The sequence below is a fragment of the Alligator mississippiensis genome, chromosome 10 (genome assembly GCF_030867095.1).
Source record: "Alligator mississippiensis isolate rAllMis1 chromosome 10, rAllMis1, whole genome shotgun sequence".
Classification (NCBI taxonomy): Eukaryota; Metazoa; Chordata; order Crocodylia; family Alligatoridae; genus Alligator; species Alligator mississippiensis.
Genome location: NC_081833.1, coordinates 23,714,179 through 23,737,390, shown reverse-complemented (window position 1 = coordinate 23,737,390; position 23,212 = coordinate 23,714,179). Strand labels below are relative to the sequence as shown.

Genomic DNA, 23,212 nt, shown 5'->3' with positions numbered 1-23,212 from the left:
CAGCCCCTGACCCCAGCCCTGCTGGAGGGGGCCCCCAGCTGTCAGGGATATGGGACGAGTGACCCAGGTCTGCAGCTCCCTGCCCCCAACAGCAGGCAGCTGCAGCAGAAGCAGCATGAAGCAGGCTCCCCCACTGCTCTGCCTACTCCGGTGGGGGCGGGGCCAGCTCCTGGCTCCCCCCAGCCCTGCCAGTACCCTCCACCCATGATCCACAACCCCCCAGCCCTGCCAGAGGGGCCCCCAGCAAGCCCCACTTACCTCAGGCTCCAGGAGCAAAGAGTGAAGCTGAGCTGAGTGGAGCTGTGGCTGACTGAGAGCTTCAGGCCCTGTGCTTCCCCCTCCCGGCAGGGCTGGGATTTCCCGCCCTGTTTGCAAACAGCTCTTGCGGGCTAGCGCTCAACCAGCCTGTAGAACTGCTTGCAAAACGAGGGAATCCATGGGTTTCTCTGCTAAAAGGAAAAATCCACATTTTCTGTTTTTCCATGGGAAACAGAAAACCAGAATCCCTGCTTACGAGTCACCCTGCACCAAAACTGGGTGGGCGAGTGGAGAAGAATATGCTGTTTATAGGCCATTTATCATATTTACCCTTTTAACAATGGGGGGGAGGGGGAAGTCCCTCATCTTGGAATCAAGTATGAGGCAGCAAAGGGACAGGAAGATGCTGTAGCTCCAGCCCTGACCTCGGGTCAAGGCCAGAGCCACAGCTGCTGCCCCTCCTCGCCCCACATGCTTCCTGTACTCCCTCCTACAATGACCTATCCCCTCCTGCCTCCCCACCACAAAGGGGGCAGGGCATGAATTTAAGACAACCTTCTGACAATTAGATTATGGGAAGTTATAACAAACATAGAAAATTTTCTACATACAGAACCTAATTATTGGATGGTCATGTTAAATGCAGGTCATTTTCAGTTAAATATGCTACCATGGCCTTGCAAGCCACAGTCTGAGAACTACTTAGGGTAGGGTACATATTAGGCAGGAGAAGCAGTGCCCAGTTCAGCTTGTCCCCTGCCTCCAGCCCCTGGTCAGGAGAAGCCAGGCCAGGTAATGTGGGCAGAGTGATGCCAATCTGGAACTTGTTTCTGTTTTCACCAACTGGCTGGAACAGCCTATGAAATCTGGGAATGTCCCAGCCATACCAGGATGTATGGTCACAACAGAACTACTACACTATTGCATTGCATAAAAATGAGAGCAGCATCTTCTCTTTCTGCTGCATTTTGAAAGAAAGGCATGGCAACCATTACAGTTTTAAAGGAAGGGCTTAGGTACCTGACTACAACAACTCAGCATTGTAAATCTGAAGTGGAAATAGTGGTCTAAGCCCCACAGAGAGGCAGAACCTGAAGGCATCCATACTCCTTCTATCAGAATTTCTCACCAGTTATTTTAGGCAGCTCTGCACTCAGCCTGCTGCTAACTCAATTCTGAAGAGCATAAGTCTCCCCATGAATAATATAGGGACAGCAACATGCAGAGTTCCAGGATGCAATAAACAAGTCTCTTTGTAGATATAGCCATAAGGCCAAGGTTGTCAATCGTTATGGAATGGCAGGCCAAAATAAAAGCAGCTGGGTCCGAAAGCAGATGACAACCTGGCCATCGCTGCTGATCCAAGCCACCTGCTGCCAAACCCAGCCTTTCCCACTCTGTGGCCCCGCTAGATCAGCCACCCACCCTTACTCACACTACTGCAATCACTTGGCAGGCTAAATGAAATCCATGGTCTGTAGGTGGCTAACCCCTGCTGTAAAGGATCAAATACCACACAGGATCAAAAAGAACCTATTACTAGCCTCAAAAATCTATTTCAAAATTTGACAAAGCTATATGCTGTTGAAAACTGCAACTCCCCACTAACATTTCACATAGCATAAACTTGGTTCTGGCTTTCAACCAGAAATCATGAACATTCAATTAGTACTGTGCATGCACTGCCACCATGCCTCACTTCTGCAGTCTACATAGACAGGACACATGCAAAAATGCATCTTCCAGTTTCTCTTCCTACTCCTCTCTAGCAAATGCTGTTTGGGCTAGATCAGAGTGGTCAACCTGTGGTGCACATACCACAAATGGCTCAGACAGCCTGTGTGTGTGGCTCATGGCATATCAGACGTAGGCAGCAAGCAGCAGATACGGCAGGGAGCAGAAAGCAGAGCAGTCGATCAGGCAAGGGAAAGGGATCAGAGCAGCACTCAGAGAGGGTACACAGCCCGATTTGTTGCATGCCCACAAAAAGGTTGGCCCTCACTGGACTAGATACAGTGCTCTGGGAAACAAGAGATGACCAATTCTAAACTAATTTCCCCAGATGGTTTTTATAACTCTATGCTTTTCACAACTCTGCAGAGCTGTATTCCTTTGAACGATCATATAAAGCTAGAAGTAGAACCCTGGGGTCTAACCTGGCAGACTCAAAACACAGCCACTTATCCATACCTCTCAGAAAGAATAAGAAACATTTGCTCATGCCTCTGCTGTCTGTTAAAAATGGAGCTACTTCTGCACAGTAATTTTGCTTGGCCATGCTATTTTAGTATGATCATATGCTATTTCCCTGACCCACTTAGTACACCGATTGGCACTGCTCAGGCAAAGATCCAGAATTACGCAATGAACTAAGATGCTGTCTGCAGACCATGACCTCATTTACTCTAGAAAAAGTGTGCTATGAATAAAGTAAATGGCTGAAGAAAGAGTTAGGAAGGTCTAGTGGGAAAGCCAAATGAATAAACACTGTGATGCCTCAGTTTGAATCCTGCCTCAGATTTTCCACATGACACTGCAAGTCACTTTGCATCTCTCAGTTTCACATATGCAAAAATGGGTTTCAAAAACTAATCCACTTACGTACCAAAGGATGTGCCAATTAGCTAATGTGTGTATATAGTCCTCTGAACAAATAAGATGCTAGATTTTTTTTCAGTAACTGGCCTCAGGTATCTATACACGGGATTCAACAACTGAAAACCACAGTGGGATTTAGTTCCCTTTAGTGGAATCTTTTAAAGTTCGGCTGCATCTCTGCCTGTACCCCAGTTGCCTATCTATAAAATGGTGATAATTCTTTTGCCTCAAAGGGAAGTTCACTAGCGTCTGTAAGCCTGATACAGAGTGATAAAAACCAACAGCAGAGCATATAAAAAAAGTGAAAAAAACAAAAAAAAGTCAATAGAAAGTCTGAAGGGTATGTAGTAAATAAAATACAAAGCCACACAATGTATGGAGGAAAAAAAAGCTGTCTTATCCCTTGAACACAGAAGATCTTGAGCACTGAACGAGGCAGTAGTTGGGGGGGGGGGGAAGGGGGGGAGTATGCAACTTATCACAGTAAGTGCACAAAAGGGGGCCAAATTAAAAGTTGCTCACAGAACATTAAATCTTTTATTTACTAATTTCTGAAGCAACTTTAGGTTGGTCAGCTCTGCAACCTGAACATCACTGTTCCAAATTCAACTCTGTCTATTTGAGTGCAAGGTGTGGTGGTCAGAAGTATGCATCTGTAGCTTTGTCTTTTCCCTTCATATCTGAATCTAAAACATCTGAAATGAACAAGCGTACACAGCATTTCCATTAAAACCCAATTTTAAAAGCAGTTACTCAAGTAAGTAGTCATAATGAAGCAACTACTTACATGAGTAAAGGTTTTCAAGAAGTCCTTAGTTCATAGTCCAAGAATACAAATTTTAGTTCAAGAAAGGTGTCACGGGAATTACACCACCATTTAATTAAATGTTATAAAATCTTGCAGACAGACTCTCGATTAACACCATCTGTTTTGGTTGTAGAATTCAGTTTCACTACGTCAGCCTCATACAGCAACAACATATCATTTCACACATCTACTCAAACAATTTAGACACAGTGGATAAATGTTGTCTGGTTCACAGCACTATTTGTTCAAACTCTAAAAGTGAAGAAGTGAAGGAGGAAGGTGGAAAAAACATGCTTTGAAAGAGTACATGTGCTCTTGGAAACCGTGACCAATAACTCTTCTTTTCCCTACCTCTACCCACAAATTAACTATTTAGCAGTATATTCAGAAAAGGACAGGAACCTGTAAGACAAAGGCCATTTTTTGTCCAAAAAACAAAACAAAACAAAAACCCCCAACAGCAATTAAGCCTCCACACATGCCACCATTTCTGGTATCACAGAAAAGGCATGCCCTCTTCTGGCACAAGTTCCCTACTAAGACTGGAAAAAGCTTCAAAAGGATCTGCAAGTTGATACTCGCTGATATCCATCTTATTTTGGTATCAACTGTAAGTGCCCCAATTTAAAATTTTAAAAAGCTCAGTCCCCCTGAAAATAAGTACTGTACTACAACAGGTATTAATAACACCACTGTATTCAAGTGCATGGTTTATGTTCCCTTCTACCAAACACACTCTCTTCTCATGAGGAGAAATTGCATAGCAGTGACAAAAAAAGGTCAATCATAAAATGAACCAGCTGTGTTTTAAGTTCAAAAGATTCCTGTTAGTCATCTCAATCTCATTGTCCAAACAAAGCCACAAACGAATTATACAACCAACATTTTTTTTATATCAAATTTACTTTTCATATTTTAATTCAACAAAAGGGTCAAGAAGAACATACTGAAATTTAAATACTGATTATAACAATTCTCTTATGGCAAACTAAAGAAAAACTGTACTGTACCTAACATCTCTAATCACATACAACTGAGGTATATCTCATTCTTGTCATTCAAATTCTGTTGTTAGTGACCTGCATGTTGATAAATTTTAAATTATTTTAACCTCTAAAGCCTTCCACCTGATTTATTCAAGTAAATTGCACTGTATTCTTCTCCTAGATACTCATCAACTGCTTGGTTTACAGCTTCCCAGAAACCAGAAGGGCAGTTGACTGTCATGCTCACAGTCAACTGCCAGGCACTCAGGTGGAGAGATGCGTAGTGTAGAATTTGCCCTTGACCGTGCAAGAGTAAGTCAGGAACATTATAGAAATGTGACACAGCATGGCTTAGCCCAATAAATAACCAAGAATACAAACAAGACTAGATCCTGTTCATCCTACCTCATAACATTTGGTATGAGAGGAAGAATGGGGAAAAAAATGTTTTATGGAGCCTATGTTAATGCCTGCTTGGGAACAAAACCAAACAGCTATGTTGTCCCTTTGGTAACAGACTGGTTTATCACAGGAACCCCACAGGAATTCAACCCCATTTGTTGAGTATGAGAGTTTAGACATAGTTCTTTAGTTCTGGTGGCTGGATGAATATCAGCTAGAGAGATAACATGCCTGAAAGGCCAAAGACAGTTTGTGAAGATAATACCATTTCTGCAGTGCGCACACTTCCTGACAGAGGTGTAGCAGAGGCGTCTTAACCCCTGTTACTCAAGTACAAAGAGTGCAGTGCTGCTGAGGACAGGCTGCAGAAAAGTGCAAAGAGCAGTCTGCAGGGAGGTGGACTGCAGAGCAGTAAGCCTGCAGACTGCTTAATGAGGAGCCCTTGTGCCTGGTCTCAGCTGAATGGCAGGTGACTGGAAGGAGGCAGGGTCAGAAGGTTATATAGTCTGGCTCCTGGGCTGCATCTGGAGGGGAAAGGAATTCTCCAGGGAGGAAGGAGGAGAGGAACTATTGTTTATGGTTTGTTTCAGAGTCATGATCATTTATGTTTCGTTACACAACATGGGAATGTCTGATGGGAACAGGGAGGACACAGGGAACTTGAGGAAAGGTGCTGCAAGTTTATTTAGTTAACTTAGGCAGGAGACTGCAGACCTGTGTGGGAGAGGCCTGAGAAAGGGTGGTGACTGATCACCCTGCAAAGGACTGCTAACAACGGCTAGAGAACAAGCCATGGATGACTAAAAAAGCAGGTTGGCTGAGGACAATTAAAAGGGAGAGAGACTGCTTACAGAGTTAAAAGACTGGGGCAGACAGAAGTAGCCCATGAAGAGGGAAGAGTGAGACACCCAAAGGCTTACTCTGATTATCTGAAGGCTGCCACCCAAATTAATAGTAATCAACCATCAAGATATGACTGGCAAAAATAGGGCAGTACCCTGGAGAGAACAGAGTGAGAAAATGTGGTCTTAGGCCCCTGGCAAACATTCAGTTAAAAAGGTGAGGGGATCTGATCCACAAGTGTGCCTCCTACCATGCTACACATACAGGGCAGGAGAGCATTACTGTGGGATGAAGGGGGAATTAGATGCTTACTGCACCCTATTGCCAGGGAAGGGGGAGCCCAGGATCATGATCACAGCCTTCCCATACACCGGCAAATAGCCAGGGGCCCAGGACACCTCTAGGTCAGCTAATCAGTGCTCCCAGCCATGAGAGTGCACTGGAGCCCTGAAGACCTTAAATACATTCAATTTAAGACACAATAGGAACCAGCCACAAAGTTAATACACATATTTTGTGTAATAGCTTTGTGATTTATTATTCCCTGTTTTATCACACAATTAATTAAAGATGTGATAAACTGGTTAATTACATCAGGTGTAATGTCTTAGTGTGGTATCTAGGAAGGTGCAAATCCCATTGCAAGTGCAATTCAAGTTCCCCCTTAACTGGTAAAATAAATTATTACAAGAACCACAGCGTGGTACATTGGAACCTGAATTTTTCATATCTGGGTGGTTTGCAACCTACTTAATTAACAGCAAGTTGCCAAATTATGGGCTAGGAGTTCAGCCAACCTTGAGGCTTTTATTTGAAAGAGTGCCACTTCTCCACTCAGCTGGAGCACGTTAGCAGTCCCATTGCTGCTCAGAGAAACTGTGCCCTTTGAAATAAGTGCCACATCAAGCCCTTCAGGGGGTTCCTGCACAGCTGTTTGCTGCAGCTATATATACCCCCAGCTTATTCGCAAGCCCTCATTTTTGCCAGAGGTAAAGAAATAAATTCTGAAAAGAATCCAGGTTCTACTGTCTCTCTCAGGAACGGCAAAAAAGGCCCATAGACTATTCTAGTGTCCTTGAGTTCCCACAAGTTGTTATTAAATGATAACATATTTCAGGATCATATGCCTAGGAATCTGAACTGAGACCACTAAGAAGTGCACATATACTGCTTGACATGTTGATAAATGGATCCCATCTTACAGAAAGCAGAAATTAAACCTAGAAATAAGGATCACAAGTATACAGGACATACTGATCGCATCCATGCAGTATAATAAACTGTAGTATACAGATACCTGAGGTTGTTCTGGTACCAGAAGTAGTCAGTATTAGAGGTGTACCAATACATCCGTCCCATATCGAATTGGCACCAATATAGGGAAAAATTGAGAGCATCGGCAATTGGCTTTTTTTGCCTGATGTGGCCAATAAATTTCCCATGCATGCATGCAGCCACAGCATGCACGTGGCCAGGAGCACAACCCGGAGGCTTGGAGAGCAGCATTGGCTGGTAAGTCTGTTGTGGGGGAAGGAGCAGGGGGAGGGAAGGGGCAGACTGAGGCCCCCGCAGTGAGGGAGGGAGTGGGGTCACGGCAGGCACTGCTGGGCAGGGTGGGGCAGAGCCGCAAGCAGCTCAACCCAGGGCAGGGGGTGGCAGCTCCCAAGCTGCTCATCCCGGGGCAGGGGGTGGCAGCTCCCACCACCGCGCGTACCCCAGGAGAGCACCGGAGGGGGGGGCAGGGAACGTGCCCCCAGATCTGCACAGGGCAGGGTGGGCTGGGGCCAGGGCAGCACCAGGCTCTTCCTGGAAGGAGGGAGGGCTAGGCTGGGCTGTGCTCGGGGCAGGTGCGTGGCAGGTTGTTCCAAGATGGTAATCACCCCTCCCCCAAAAGGGGTACTTCCAGGGGCATGGGGAAGGACTTCTGGTGGCAAAGGTCAGGGGTTAGGTTGTGGGACTTCTAACTCCAAGATGGCAAAACAAGAGGTAGGGCGCCTGTCAATGGTGGAGCTACCCTCACGGCCTTCAAGAGCTCACTGAAAGTCATTAAGCAGCCCTCCAGCAGAAATAATTGCCTGCCCCTGCTCTAGATAAACTAAAAAGGCAGTGCCTAGGATTAGTAAAACGTCGTGTCCCACTGCAAATAAGATTGCCTCAGGGTACTGTTATGCTTTACAAATTGTTCTTTAAAGTCATGAAAGAAACTGATCCTTGGCTTCCAGAGAGAGGATGATGAAAGCCTAGTGTCCTCAGTCAACCTTTAAGCTGACATATTAATTTGTTTAGTCCCCTTAAACCAATACAGGCCACAGTCTCCCATGGATTTTGAGAAGGAAAGATTAGCGCTAGAAAGCCTTACCCCCAGAATTCTTAACGTCCTATTTCTATCATTTCTGACTGAGTTACAGTAGTTCAGTTCTCATAGATGGGTTCCAAAAAAGGAACAGGAAAAGGAAATGTGTCACTGCTCCCAGGATCAGAACTGTAACCTTTGGAAATGATAAGCAGAAGCTGCTGGTTTGAGATAAATTCCAGGTTATGCCTAGGGAAAAAGCCAGAAATATGGCAAGCAGAAGAGGGAAGAGAAAGAAAACCCTGGATTGTTATACAGTTCTTGACACAAATATCACCTGATCTCGTGATGATGAAGCATGTGAAATATGACAATAGAACGTGAGGCCCTTTTCTAGGGAAGCCAGCTTCCTCCTAGAGGAGTATTCAGCACTTTTTTTTTTGATTGGTAGGAGAAAAGGCTGCAGCATCCAGATATATCTTATGATGAGGAGAGAAACTAAGAACAGCCCTAAAAAGTTACAGGGTGCATATTAGCTTTTAATTTGGCATGGAGGAAGTAATCTGATGCTTCAAAGGGAAAAGCCATTATAGCTGTTTGGACATCTTTAGGGCAAGCAAGTGGCCCTTGTAGTAATTACTGTAGCTATGGAAAAGCAGCTAGGAATTCAAGACTGCCTGAAGCAAGTTCTAACCACTTCCTATGCTGTGAACCATTATTGTCTCACTGCTTCCTTAATACTTCCACATCTTTCTATCTGTATTAATCAATTGTCTCATCTTATATTCAAACTGTAAGTTCCCTGGGATAGGGTGCATCTTTTTAGTCTGTTTGTACAGTATCTACCACAAATAAATTGGAAGTTATTTGTATTACTAGAGCTCAAAGTAATACAAGGATCTGTCATATTACAGAATCAGTTAAGTCACCCCTAGATTTCTGTAGGAGTTTTTCGATACAGGGTTAAGCTCTATCCCACATTAGTCAGGCTGTATGAATGGGACCTCTTTGTAAATGCACTGAGGCGAAGTAGGCTAAAGGCATTTATATACATGCTTGGGGGGGGGGGGGAGCTTTAGCACCCAGAGCGTCACGTGTGTCAGCGTCCCCACACTGAAAAACGGTGGTGGGGGCACTTCAACTAAAGCTCAAACAAGCCGTTTTTCAGCCTAAGGATGCTAATACATGTAACACTGGAGTCTGCTGGAGTGCATTAAATTACCACACTCTTGCAGACTTCATTAATCAAGTCTGCTACAAGACGCTAATTACAGCATGTTGGAGCAGCCTCACCACACGTCTATGGGGCGCCCCAAGTTTGCAGGACCTTTAATCATTGCAAGTACCTTTTGAAGGCTCATTTTACTTGAGCTTCTTCTATGCTGCCAAATAAATGAACCAGAGTCTAAGAGTAAAAGAAGCACTCCAAGCACTGAGGAATCTAGCACTGTACTTTACTGTACAAGTAAAAAGGAACAAAAAAGTGTGACACATTTTACATAGGCTCCAAGACGCTCTCAATTAATAGATGTTGCCAATTTACCTGCGAGGCAAGCACATGGTGTATCAAAGAGCTGTGAGACTAATGCAGCCCTAGAATCCTTTCCACTAACTCCTGGAAAGGTTTGAAGTTGACAGATTAGGAGTGGCAGATGAAAGACAGCAATTTCCAGAAACTTTACGGTCACACTACATAGAGCAGGATCAAGTCCAAGGGTTACAATCCATGGCCATCCCTGGGCTCTGGGGAAGAGTACGAATAGAGTCAGCCTCAAGTCTGAAGTAGGATGAGGTACTGAGTAGGGGTGTGTGAAGTGGGCCCTATTCAATTTGGATTCAGCCCAAATCAGGGACAGTGATTCGATTCATTGATTCGGATCACTGTCCCTGATTCAATTTGGCTGAATCCGAATCTAAAGATTTGATGCCAATTCAGAGACTCAGCAATTCGGCCATAGGCAACTTTAAAAGCTTTTTCTACACACACCTTGAGGTAGCAGCGCAGCTTGTGAATGCTGCGATGCTGGGACGGATGGAGCATCCCGCAAAAGTGAGCAGGGGCCCTTCACGTGCTTGGCGGCAAACCCAAAAGTGGACTGGAAGTGCTTCTGGTCCACTTCCAGGTCTGCTGCCAAGCGCACTGGGGATCCCCCCCATCGCACTACTATGGGACGCTACACGCGCCCAGCATCGCAGCGTTCATGAGCCACCTGCTACCTAGAGGTATGTAGAAAAAGCATTTAAACTGTGTTTAATTCAAAGATTAAAAGGTCCTCCGATCTGATTCAGATTCAGAGACTCGGCCACCAAATCAGGCCAAATCAAATCAGGGACCAAAGCTTCGCACAGCCCTAGTACTGAGTCTTAGGCTGGAAGCCCTAATGACCATCTGTGGGCACTACGGGTACCTTCTCAAGTCTATCATAAGGAGCTCTTATGCTAGAGTCTCTACCTAGGGGAGCGACAAAGGAATGAAACTTTTGAGAACATAACCTCTTCTGGAGTTAGATGAGCATGTTTCAGAATCAGATGCTCCTCCACTCAGGAACTACACCAGCTAACAACTCACTCTTTAACCTGCTGATATCCTGACAGAAAATGATCAAACTACCAAGCAATATGGGGCTCTTACAGGATAGGATGCTGTGTGGTCATCAGAAAGAATGGTTGAGACCTTAACAGGCACGGCCCAAAGTCTGAAGCCAGAGCACTCAGATACAGCCATTAGACCAAAAAGGTACCTTCCAAGAGCATTCATGGTATGATACTCAAGAAGAATACACCCCACACACAAACACAGGACTGCCTAGAAGGCAGAAAAAAAACCTAAGCTAAAGCAACTGATTTAAATATGTACACAATTAATTATAAGACTACATGCAAGGAAAGGTAACGTGGGACAACAGAGGGCAGCCATGGAATATTGCTGCCTTAAAGAGGGAGTGAGAAAACAGAGGTAATTAGGCCCACACTGACCTAGTGAGTGCTTGGGTTTGTGTGGAAGACACTCCAGCAAAGACAAAGCCTGCAGGCATAACCCCAGTGGAATCTGACTGCTAGTCCCCGATCTTCATAAAACAAGGTAAACTCGCATCATAAATGGAATCCATAAGAACACCCATGTTATTTTTTTTAGTTGGGAGGGACTAAAACTGATTTGTGCTAGAACTGAAAAAGAAAAGATTTATCTGAGGCATCAGGAGGGGGAGGGGTGAAAGAGTGCCATTAACAATTAATTATAGGGCTTGGAATCAAAGATATTTCTCCCAGACTAGTAAATAATCAAGAATATTTTGCAAGCCCTGACCTCAGATGGTCACTTACCTGCAATTCTCCTCTAACAAGCATCTCGTAGGATTCTCTTTTGGTTTCATGCTCCTGAAAAAAACAACCAAACTCCCCCTAATTCCAAATCGGTCCCTCTGTAGGTCAGGTCTTAACCTGCTCAATACAGTGTTATTGAGGTAACATACAGGAGGTTCCTCAATATTCCAGCTATTTTCTTCCACAAGAGGAAAACAAGGATTCCCTTAACCTCCAAGTTCAGAGCTAAATAAAATTCTGTCTGAAGATATTAAGCCTTCCAAATAATGAATGAGCTATGAAGACAGAATGCAAACAGCTTGCCATTTAAAAAATTAAATCTTCAAATCCTAAAAAGATGGATGGGTGAGTAAAATCTGAAAGATACTTCTGATTCTGTTTTTCTAAAGGTAAATACTTATCCATTTTCCAAAGATACCATCTGTGCAAGATTCTCACTCATAGAGACAAAACCACATCCTAAGAAGAAAAACAGATTCGCTGAAATGAGAGCCAAAACAAAGGCAAATTCACCCACCAAAAGAGATTTCTATTTTTTTTTAACTAAAGGAGGAAACTTCCCAACATGCTTCAGGCAGAGCCACACAATGAACTATCAGTCAATTTCCCAGAGAAATTAATTCAATTTATGAACCAAAAAAAGGAAACTGAGAATCCCAAACAACCAATACCTTGGAGAGAAGAGAGAAACATAGGTCTTTCTTCCTCAAACTGAACCATAAACACCAAATCCAAGAACTGCTTAGTGTTTGGGGGTGGGAGACTATTAAACTCACCCTATACCTGGGCCAGACTTGAACCGTGGCGCTCCTTGATGGCAAGATCTATGGGACAAGCAGTGTCTGTGGCAGGACCAGCAATAGAAACAGAACCAGCAGGGCAAGCAGCCATGGGGCAAGTGGCCACATGCCATGGAAAAAGCAGTGCAAGCAGCAGTGGAGGTGGGGCAAGCAGCTGCATGCTGGAGCAAAGGCAGTGCAGGCGTCAGTAAAGGGGGTTGGGGAGAGGAGGGAAGGCCAGCAGCCGTGGATCAAGCGTCCTTAAAGTAAGCAGGGCTGTGTTAGAACAACACTCGCTCATCTCCCTGCCACTGAGAGCCATGTCCAGGAGGGCCCCCAGGGCTCTGGATTCTGTGGCAGGCCATGCTCCTGAACTTCCTGGCCTACCAGTAGCCCAGTGGGCAAAGTGTAGCAGCTCCACAGGCCATATGTTCAACACCCTTGGCTTAGTTAATACAGATTGGAACCCATGAAGGGTCTGTCATCGGCCTCTGTTAAGGCAAACTACGTTGGCATCCCGAGACCAAATGGGCCCTGACACAGACTCCTAGCTCCAGGCTAACAAGGTCATAGCTATGTAGAAATGTGATTAGACAGCCTTGATCCTTTAGCATCAACAACATCTACAACAGTGACATCAAATGGAGCTCAAGACTTAAGTGGTCTGCCAAAGGGCCTTCATCCACAAACAAACAAGCAAACAAACAAACAAACAAACAAACAAACAAACAATTGTCAATAGGCTTTTCTCTCATGTAAGAATTTATTTACTTTCTTCTGACTGAGCATTCACATTAGGAAAGAAAGCGGCCATGATAATACACCCCCAAATATGGGAACTCCTCTTTTCTCAGAGAGTTGATCCTAAGAAATTCCAACTCAACACCTCCTTTCAGAAAAAGGGTGAGACAATGGCAGACTACAGGCCTAGAAAGCGTGTCACATAGAATTACACAAGTTAACAGACCAGGCACCATTACTTGTTCAAAATTCTGTTTGACTTAAGAGGAACACAACATAATTCAACCATATATGCAAAAACTAATAATTCACTTATCTCCAATCATCTGATACAAATTTAAGAGAAAAAAAAATAAGTTGAAATACATATTACACACTTTGGGACAGGGACAGCATCTTTGCATTTGTCTGTACCTAGAATAAACAGGTCCGTCAACCTGAATGGGGCCTCCGGGCACTACTGCAAAAATGATTAACACATAATAAATTCCTTTTTTCACAGAAGTAAGTAGAATACCACAAAATAAAATTGAACTCATAATTCCATATCAGCTATTATAAAATGAATTACTCTACAATGATTCATTTTGAGAAATAACACTGTCTAATACAGACTGAACTAAGGAATGAGAGCCACGATAATAAACTATTTGCCATTTACATATTTCTTTTCTTTGTACAGTATCAATATTATTTATGCCAATGACTTCCGGAAAACTCAATTCTATAAAATAAAATTTAAAAAAATAAAATTTAAAAACATTGTTTCATTTTAAACATGAAACAATGTTTTCCAAGATAAATTTAAGAAGCCCATATATTAAAAAAATAAACAAACTGTATTTAGGCCACCAAATAAATATAATGCATATTGTTACAGCAGTGCCGCATTTAGAAGAAGGACAACTTATAGATACCTTATTAACTAGATCTTTCAAGTTAAATGTTGGATCATTCATGAAATTCCTGGAATGGAGAAATTTAAACAATAATAAAAATATGGCACTCTCTCATATTATTAACAATCTAAGTATCAAAACAATTAACATTTTCTTTCAGATTTTGTTGCAAAACTTTAGTAGTTACAACAAGAGTTTGCTGAAACCTTTTAGATCCGCATGAAAACCCCAACATCTGACTGAAAAAATAAAAATCTAAACAAATGCTTGCACTAAAAATATGAGTAAATAAACATTTTTAACAATGATCTTATTAGACTATGTTGAAACAGTTTATCTTCATTCCATAACATAGAAATTATACTAATGTGAGATTACATTAGTATCATTAGCTGTCTATTGTAAGTGAAATCAAAGCATAAATATGATAGTAGCCATCATCATTAGCATCAACATCATGCTTCAGTGATACTTTGGAGAAGGGGTAAATACAAAAGGTATAGTACAGCAGGGTATTTTTCGTAGTTTATTCATCTTTGAGCTTTGAAGGTCATTCAGATGTATTTTATAATTTTCTCTTCCCTGTCAGTAATTAGTAGCTTTGGGGAAAAGGTAAATCACAGCACAGAACCTGGAGAGATGGAGGGACATGGGCAAATGCGTGTACTTTGGGTATTAAAGATAGCATAAGACCAGAGATACAATACTAGTATTATAACTAGTATGCTTCTATTAAAAAAAAAATAGCTAAGCCTAGAGTTCACAATTATTATTTTGTATAATCACAGCAGTAAGGAGACCTGGCCCTGGTTTAAGACCACATTATGCTATGTGTTGTACAAGCACAGGACAAAAGGATGCTGTCTATACTCAAAAAGCTTAGAAGTGAAATAAGAAATTAGTGGATAAGGACAGACGGCAGAATCTAAAGAGGAAATACTGCCCAGCAAGCGAGTCAGCAGTCTCAGTATGCCAGCAGCCTATCCACTGTCAAGTTTCCAGCAAGCATCACAGAAAAGGAGAATTTTAAGAGAGGGATCTGGAAAAAGAACAATGAAGTGGCTTTAGGGCATTTAAACAGACAACACATCTCAAGCATGAGAGGAGTAGCTATATGAGAAAAAGCTTAGAGATGTTCATTTGAAAAATTAAGAATAATGCATGCCAGCATGGTGGGCCAAATTAAAGTAGGAACTGACTGAGAGAGATAAATCAGGGAGAGGCTAAACCCTGAAGACCTTAAAAGTAAAGAGACACTGCTATCACATCAAGCTAAGGGGAAAGCCAATGAAAGAGAGAGGGGTGATGTGGTCAAAATGACAAACTAGAAAAGAGGAAACTGTAGCAGAACCGTGAATGGAGATGAATGGAGTAAGGCTGTATTCAGCAAGGTCATTAAGAATCTGCAGCAACAAACAAGATGCAAAAGAAAAGAAGCCTGGACAAGTTTTTACTGTGCAACAGAAAAGAGAAGTTCCATCTCAGATGTTCTGCAGAAAGACTTAATAAACATTTTAATTGAAATGATCCCAGTCAAAAAAAACTGCCCTGGTCATGAGCCCGAGTCAAAGTTAAGACAGTGATGCTGTCCACAGAAGTCAAGAAATGACATAGTAACAAGAACAAAGAGATCTGGGCTACTGAATAAAAAAAAAAAATGCTCCATCCAATAAAATGTGGATGCTTGGCTATAAGTTTCTTAGAAAGTATGGTTATCCCCATCGTACTTAATCTTTGGAATACTTAAAAGGCTAAATTATGACTGTATGTGTTGCTGCTGGTATAAAAAGGAGATCACAAAATACTGCAAATCCAAAAAGTGTTCAACAAAAAGATTCACAGTACACACACTGTCAAAATATACCAGATAACACACAAGATTTGGCATTTCCTTTGTTGCTGAATGATACATCTTTTGATTAACCAATTAAAAAAATTAAAAACAAATCTCATCTCCCTGAATCAAAAGCATCCCTAAATTACCCTAAATCCAGCAATCACTCCAACAACAAAAAAACACCCCAACCAATTAAGGTCCCATGCAGATATTTTCTACTGGATCTCTTAGCTTTTCTGAAACTTAAGACCACTGGTATGGATTTTTAAATAGAGATTTCAATGCTCTCTAAATTGTAAATCCCAGTGCTAAACCATCATTTCAGTTTTAATTTTTTCCTAATATCTAACCTGAACTAATTTCTTACAAGTTAAGTCCATTAGCTATTGCCCTGTCCCCTGAAGACAAAGAGAACAAGCGACTGCCATCCTCTTCATAATAATCCATTTTGTATTGGAACACCGTTAACAAACCCACTCCCCCATGCTTCTTTCTCCAGACTAAATAATCCCAATTCTTCCAACTTTTCCTTGCATGCCATGTTTTCTAGACTTCTAACCATGTTTCCTGCTTTCCTGTGGACCTTTTCTAATTTGTCCTTATCTTTCTTTACAATGCAGCTATTCCTTAGCTTTTCACAAAATTTACAGTGACATGAAGTAATTCTGTAAATTTTAGGTTATTCAGAAGTCTACAATACTAACCATTAGTACACATATTATTGTCATTATAAGTATACATGTTATGCTGGTTATTCAGCAGAGACCAGATCCAGAATGTCAGGACCACAAAACATAAGCATATATGTTCTGCCTAAGTCCAAGAGTGCAACCTACAAAAACCCAGCCTAGCCATTTAGGTCCCCAAGTGCCATAAGCACCTACATTTTAACTAGTAAAGTTTCTGAGACCATTGAAGTCACTATTGCGCATACCTAAAACTAGCAATATCTCAGTCCTGACATGCACACCGATTCACAGATGAGGCGTCTTCATCTCAAAGTCCCTGGAGGGCCCCAAGCCAGAAGGCATTCTCGGAATCTCTCTGACAGCGCTGAACATTCTACACAAGCTCCAGCAGTCACTGGCACTTTCACTGAAAGGGAGAGCTGGAGGAAGTTAGGGTGCCCTCCTCCTCCTTCACAGAATAACCTATGGGTTAGACAACTCATCCAGAAAGTAGACCAAGATTCAATGCACTCCACAGCCTGAGAAGATTCAAACTCACAGCCCCCACCATTCAGGAAAGTTCCCTGACCACTACGATACAAGCTAGAGGCTGTGTCGCCAGCCCAGCCTCCCACCTCCATTGAACTCTGCAGCAAGGAGTCAGACTCATAGTGCCAGAATGACAGCAAACAAGCAGGCACTGGGCTATGGGTGCACACATAAGGACTGAGCTTAAAGCCACCGACAGGCAAAATCTGCCAATTATCCAAATTAAAAACCTCCTACTTCACCTAATTGCAATGCAGCCTATCCCCAGCAGCTCCCCTGAGAAACAAATTTTGGGGCCAGGTTTCTTCCTTGGCCTACCTCAGAACGCAGAGTGTTCAGAACTCATAATGAAACTAAGATGGAAGAACAGAAAGGCTTGACAGTGCCCCTTTTGCACTAGCCCTTCCCATTTCTCTTGGTACAGCCAACAGATAAAAGCACAGAAGACAACACAACCAGTAGTCATGTACTTGTCACTGTTACACTTCCCTGTTCCTGTACTGCAGAGAACTTCTATGAATCAGTCTGCCCAAATCTCATTTCTCTTTCTGTGCTTCAAAATGCAGAGTAGCAAGGTAACATAGAAAGGGAGGGGTACCTCAACATAGCCCAGGGTAGCTGAGGATTTTAGAGTTACCTCAAACAGAAGCAAAGATATACCCCACTGTCTAACTTTTAAAGCACTCATGTGGGAGAGAAAGACCCCAGTTCCAGTCCCTGCTCCCGTAACTGCTTATCCATTTTATATTAGGCAACCATTGGATATAATGCATAAACATAATTTGGAGCAGAAACAAGAACCTAGGTCCCTACCCACAAACCACATGAATGCCATCTCAGATTCATTCCTGCAAGACTATACAAAGTTGGGGGCTTTCTTGTTGTTGTTGTTTTCAGATGACTAGATCTTTTTACAGTACATACCTTCCATGAGGTTTAAGAAAGGTCAAGGTTAAATCTTAAAAAAAAAAAAAAAAAGCTGACATTACATCTTATTATTAAATTAAACCCATAACTTTCAATTTTTGACGACAAGACATTTTTGTATTTAGAAAATAATCACTGCTTCTTAACTGAAATGGACAAGATTCTACAGATACTTTATTTTTACATGAGTAGTCTTTAACATTAACAGCTATGTGAATAAACAACTATCTACATAAGTATTTTGGACTGAGACTACTGTTTGTAGCATACTAGTATACGGCATATGATTTCAAAATATTTTCTCTTGCAAAAAAAAATATTAACTTCTTCGCTTACATTTGAGTAAATAATTAACAATAACCTACTAGATTACTACACTATCATTTATTTAGTTGTGTATATGAACATGTTTCCTCACAAGAAGAAGCAGGCATTTCATTTACTATTATGCAATTAAATTTTTAAATAAAAATCTCTAACACTATGTGCTATGAAAACAAAAGGGATACAAACAGAAAACATGTTTCAATGAAAGAAGCAATTTTCATACCAAAGAGGATTATACCACACTACCAAAAAAAGCACATCTGTTTGTATTTCAAAGACAACCCTGTAAAATACTATGATATTTTATTGTAATATCCTCCTATACTACACTTTGCATTTGAGCAGAGTTACTGGGTTCTCAGGGGGGAAACAACAAAAGAAAACAAAAAAAAAAGTCATAAAAATGGTAAGTTTTGAAGTGTTTTTGCTTGGTAGGCAATATGAATGCTAACATTTCCTAGAAGCATTGTGACACTGAATTTCTGCTTCAATCCAATAATGAGAGACAGTGCATTCAACAAAGATCTTAAAGCTCATGTGTCCAGAACGTTTCATAGAACATTAGTTATTTAAGTCTGTGATCACAAATCAACATCTAGAAAAACAGTCTTGTCAGATTATGAGAAGTCAAATGTTTATATTTTAAATGACCAAATTTCAGTGATCCCTAACAAGTTTTAGTTTCTAGTCTAACCACACAAAATAGCACCCTTCACTTAATGCCATCCTTGAGCAAACCGTACAAAATCTTTCAATTGTTAGGAGAAAAAAATTAATTACTTTTTAAAGCAATTTCATTCAAAGCAAATAAAATCCCAATTTCCACATGATATACAAGAACTTTAAAAGCTATTTTCTATCAGAGAAAACAAAGAGACTAAGTCAATCCATCATAATGCTGTGTTATGTGGGTTTTTAAGAAAAGGCTGGAATTTTTGTTACTGTAAGATCTGTGAAACTGATTTAAGTAATTCACTCCTGCCATTTGTTTATGTTCTACTTTAATCATTATGATTAATCAAAGTTTAAGGTAAAGGTTAACATGGCACTGCTAAATGACTTATTTTAATAATCATTTTGTCTTAAGTCAACATTATCTACATAAGTCTTGTTCTTAAAGAGTGCTCCATTCCACAAGAAGCAAACAATTTTGCATAAATGTTTCTTTTCTGAATAATCACAACCTGTAGCTTTTGATCTGAACTACTGTAGCAGCAGCACTGTAGTTTTAACACTTAATAAATTTTGAATTAAATATAGCAGCTTGAGGGTAAAGAGTCACTGTCCTTGCCCATACATTTTAAATTAATATTTACATTTTAAATTAATATTTATAATATTGGGAATACTCTAACACTAAATGTATCAATAAAAGGTCTCACTGACAAATAATGCAACTGAAAAGACAGCACATTTTATTAGTACACTATTTGATATTCTGGGGATCGGTTATATAGTAATTGATAAAAATATGTGTTGCCATGTACAGACTTGGGCACAGAGCTCCAAAGTTATCTGTATATTTCAAACATCACAAAACAGGGCCCCCACTGCTAAAAAAGTACCACCACACTGAGGGATTCAAATTAAAATTTAGCCCCCCAAATTTAGGCAATGCCCAAAGACAAACCAAACTGGAGCCCGACTGTGCTGGGCACTGTACAAATAAATAGCAAATGACAGTTGCAACACATTTGTTCTCTGACACGATAAGAGTCTAAAACAAACATGACTTTACCACAGTTAATTAACTTGTTTACAAAAAAAATAGTTGAGTCTTGTCAGTTCCTTGACATTTCAAGTGAAGTTAACACAAAATACGTAGGAAAGCATAATTTCTTAATTAAGACATTAATCTGCAAATCACTGCTTAGAAGTTACTTGATACCACAGCCACACAAAAGCCACTAGCAAGTGAAGTTGTTAAGGTAGTTTTATAAGACAAATTAAGGGCAATATTTTCTGGCTCTGCAGAATTTATAGATGATTAACAGGAATGAGAGATGAAGAATTTTCAATTTTTTCATTGATATTCTGCATACATATTAAAAACTTACTGCTCAATAGATGTTTATCAGTATAAATGGTAAACTCTTGGGGAAGGAGGAGATCTCTGAATCTTATAACTTTATAGTTTAAAATATCATATGCCAAAAACTATTTTAGTAGCGATTAGCACCGAGTATAACACTACACAAGAAGTTATGCCATGCTAACAACTTCCTAAAATATGCTCAGGTTCCTATTAAAAAACCTGAATAATCCTCTTTTTTTAAAGATACTGTTTATTAACTTACTGCTAACAGTTCTAATAGTTATTTATCCTGTATTTAATGGCTAGCTTGTCTCCATATGCAAAACTGATCTATACGAATCACTGCTACATCTGCACACGCACAGCCACATACACACTATCATGGTTCAGGGAAAAAACTCTGTAAATGCAATTTTATTTTTTTAACAGTGTAACCATTTTCACAACTATGGAACAAATGCAAAAGCCAAGAGCTTTTTAGTTTGTATTACGGGGCCACCCAAAAGCCATGACAGGCTCAGCACCCCAACACAATATATGCTGTACACGTGCATAGGTAAATAAGACTTCTGCCCCAAAGAGTTACATTCTTAATAAATTCAAGATACATCAAATGTGAGAGACACTCCAAATTAAGATGAAGAGAAGTGAATGAAAGTATGCCTAATATACTTAGGTGGACAAGGTTCTTTGGGTAAATGCGATCAATATCTTTTATTAAACCAAGTAATGGTTGGCCTAATAAAAGATACGGCATTTACCCAAAGAACCTTGTCTGCCTACGTCCTTAGATCAGCACAGGTACAACCAACAGCCCCAAAACACGTCTGATACTATGCCATTTATACAACTTAGAAATGACACGGTTCTTAGTCACTTACACATCCCTACCCCTGAACCAAGGATTTTAGAAAATGAAGACACATACGCACATGAACTGGGAACAAAGACAAAACAAAAAACAAACCAGCATCACCACCTGCTCAACATTCCTTCCCTGCCTCTCCAGAAGTGAGACTTTCGACTCTCACATTTTGCGCTCTTCCTCCCCACACATTCCTCCAGAAGGCTGTTCCCAACCTCCCATTACTAGCTATTGTTTTAGCTCAACCCAACTGCAGACTCTAATGAAGCCCCACTTCGCTTCCTACTTGCTCCAGGTATCAGTGTGGGAAGCTCCTAGCTGAATGACTAAGGGAGAACCCTTAGGTCTGCTCTCCAGCAAGCAGGGACAAGGTATCTGGGACAAGGAGGGGAAAAGGCATTTTGAAGTGAACCATCACTGAAACAAAGAAGCGACAGCTCTTACTCTCTTTAAGGATCTGCAATTAGCTGAGTGTCTCACTATGAAGAATTGATACAATAACTGCTGCAAAATTAAACCCTGCCATCAAAAACAGAGTGAAAGTTGCCAGTTACCAGCAAGATGAGAAGACAGCATCTGTTTTAGCAAGATACCCAGCCCACCACACTCCCAGCGAGCGCTTCCCTTAGGAAACAAAAAAAGTGAGGAGGTGTTGTCCCCGCTCCTCTCCTTTGAGCTGTGGGATGGGGACAGAGCTGCGGCCCCAGCAGGACAGCTGGCGCGTCCAGCGGCCGGAGCCCAGGGTGCCCACCCTGCACGTAATCGCTGCGCGCAACTGCTTGCTGCTGAAATGGCGTTTGCCGCTCCGAGAGGGGGGAGCAGAGACATGAGCGCACACGCAGTTTGGGAGGCGCGAAGCGCCGGGGCAGGCGGGCAGAGGCGGCGGGGGCTGCTCCCCGCGGGCACGGGCAGAGGACCGGCTGCGCCCCCGCCCCCCCCGCCGGGGAGGGGACACGCGCTCGCGACCCCGACGTCGGAGAGCAAAACAAACACGGAGCGGAGCCGGGGGAGGGGCTTGCGGAGGAGCCGCCGCGCCGCGCCGGCCGGGATATAAAGCCCCCTGGCAGCGGCAGCCGAGCCGCGAAGTTGGAGCGTCGTCGCCCGCCGAGCAGCGCGTTGTGCGCCGGGGCCGGGCCGGGTGTGGTCGGGCCGGGCTCGCCCCCCGCCCGCGCCAGGCACTCACCAGCGAGAAGAGGTTGGAGTGACAGTCCTCCAGGCTGGCCCCGTTCGCCACCCAGTTGGCCGCCGCAGTCATGATCCTCGGCGAGCCCGGCCGCCGGAGCGGGGCATGTCTGAAGAGACGGGCCCGGTGGGGCGGGGCGGGGCGGGGCGGCTCACGGGGGCGGCCGCCGCGGTGCTGGTCCTGGTCCTGGTCCCGGTCCTGGTCCCGGTCCCGGTCCTGCCCCGGGCTCGGCGGCGCAGGCGGGGCCGGCAGGGGGCGCTGCGCCGCCCGGGGGCGCTCGGGGGCCCGCGCTGCGCGCCGCGACCGACACCCCGAGCCGCCGGGGGCCGCGCCGTCAGCACCGCCGGGGGGGGCCCGCCCGCGGCCAGGTTGGGCGGCCGGCGTGGAGCGGCCCCGGCAGGACGCGGCGGGCGGCGGAGGCCGTGTCCCGGCCCGGCCCGACCCGGCCGCCCTCGCTGCTGCCGCCGCTGGCGGTGGGCGGGCGCTGCTTTCCTGCCGCCGCTGCCGCCGCCGCCGCCTTGTTTACGCCCCGCGCGGGGCCCCGGGGGCTGCGGGCGGCTGGCGGCGGCCCCCGGCCAGAGCGCGCGCGCTGTCCCCGCCCGTCCCCGCCGCCCTCGCGCAGCGCTGCCCGCCCGGCGCCGCCGCCGCTGCCCGCTCCGCCGCACGCCCGGCCGCCGCCTCTCTCCGCTCTGACAGCAATGGCGGCCGCCAGGCCCAGCGCGCCTCGCCATTGGCCGCCGCGGCCCCACGTGACGCGTTCCGACGGGAGGGGGGCAGCGCTCCGGCTCCCGCCCCCCCTGCGCAGTCCCGAGGCTCCGCTGGGGGTGCTGCGGAGTCAGCAACGGGCTCGGGGGCGGGGCCGCCCGGCGGGCTCGGGGCAGCGGCTTCCA

At 43.6% G+C, this 23,212-nt stretch overlaps 1 protein-coding gene across 1 annotated transcript in view; it reads right to left on the bottom strand.

Annotated features, from left to right (window-relative positions):
* The window catches only part of MED13L (mediator complex subunit 13L), a 402,047-nt gene extending 379,102 nt beyond the window's left edge, over positions 1-22,945 (bottom strand). The window contains exon 1 of the mRNA XM_006266403.4: positions 22,323-22,945. Coding sequence (XP_006266465.1) covers positions 22,323-22,394 — 72 coding nt within the window. The 5' untranslated portion in view covers positions 22,395-22,945. The remainder of the gene's footprint in view (positions 1-22,322) is intronic.
* Positions 22,946-23,212: the final 267 nt, after the last annotated feature.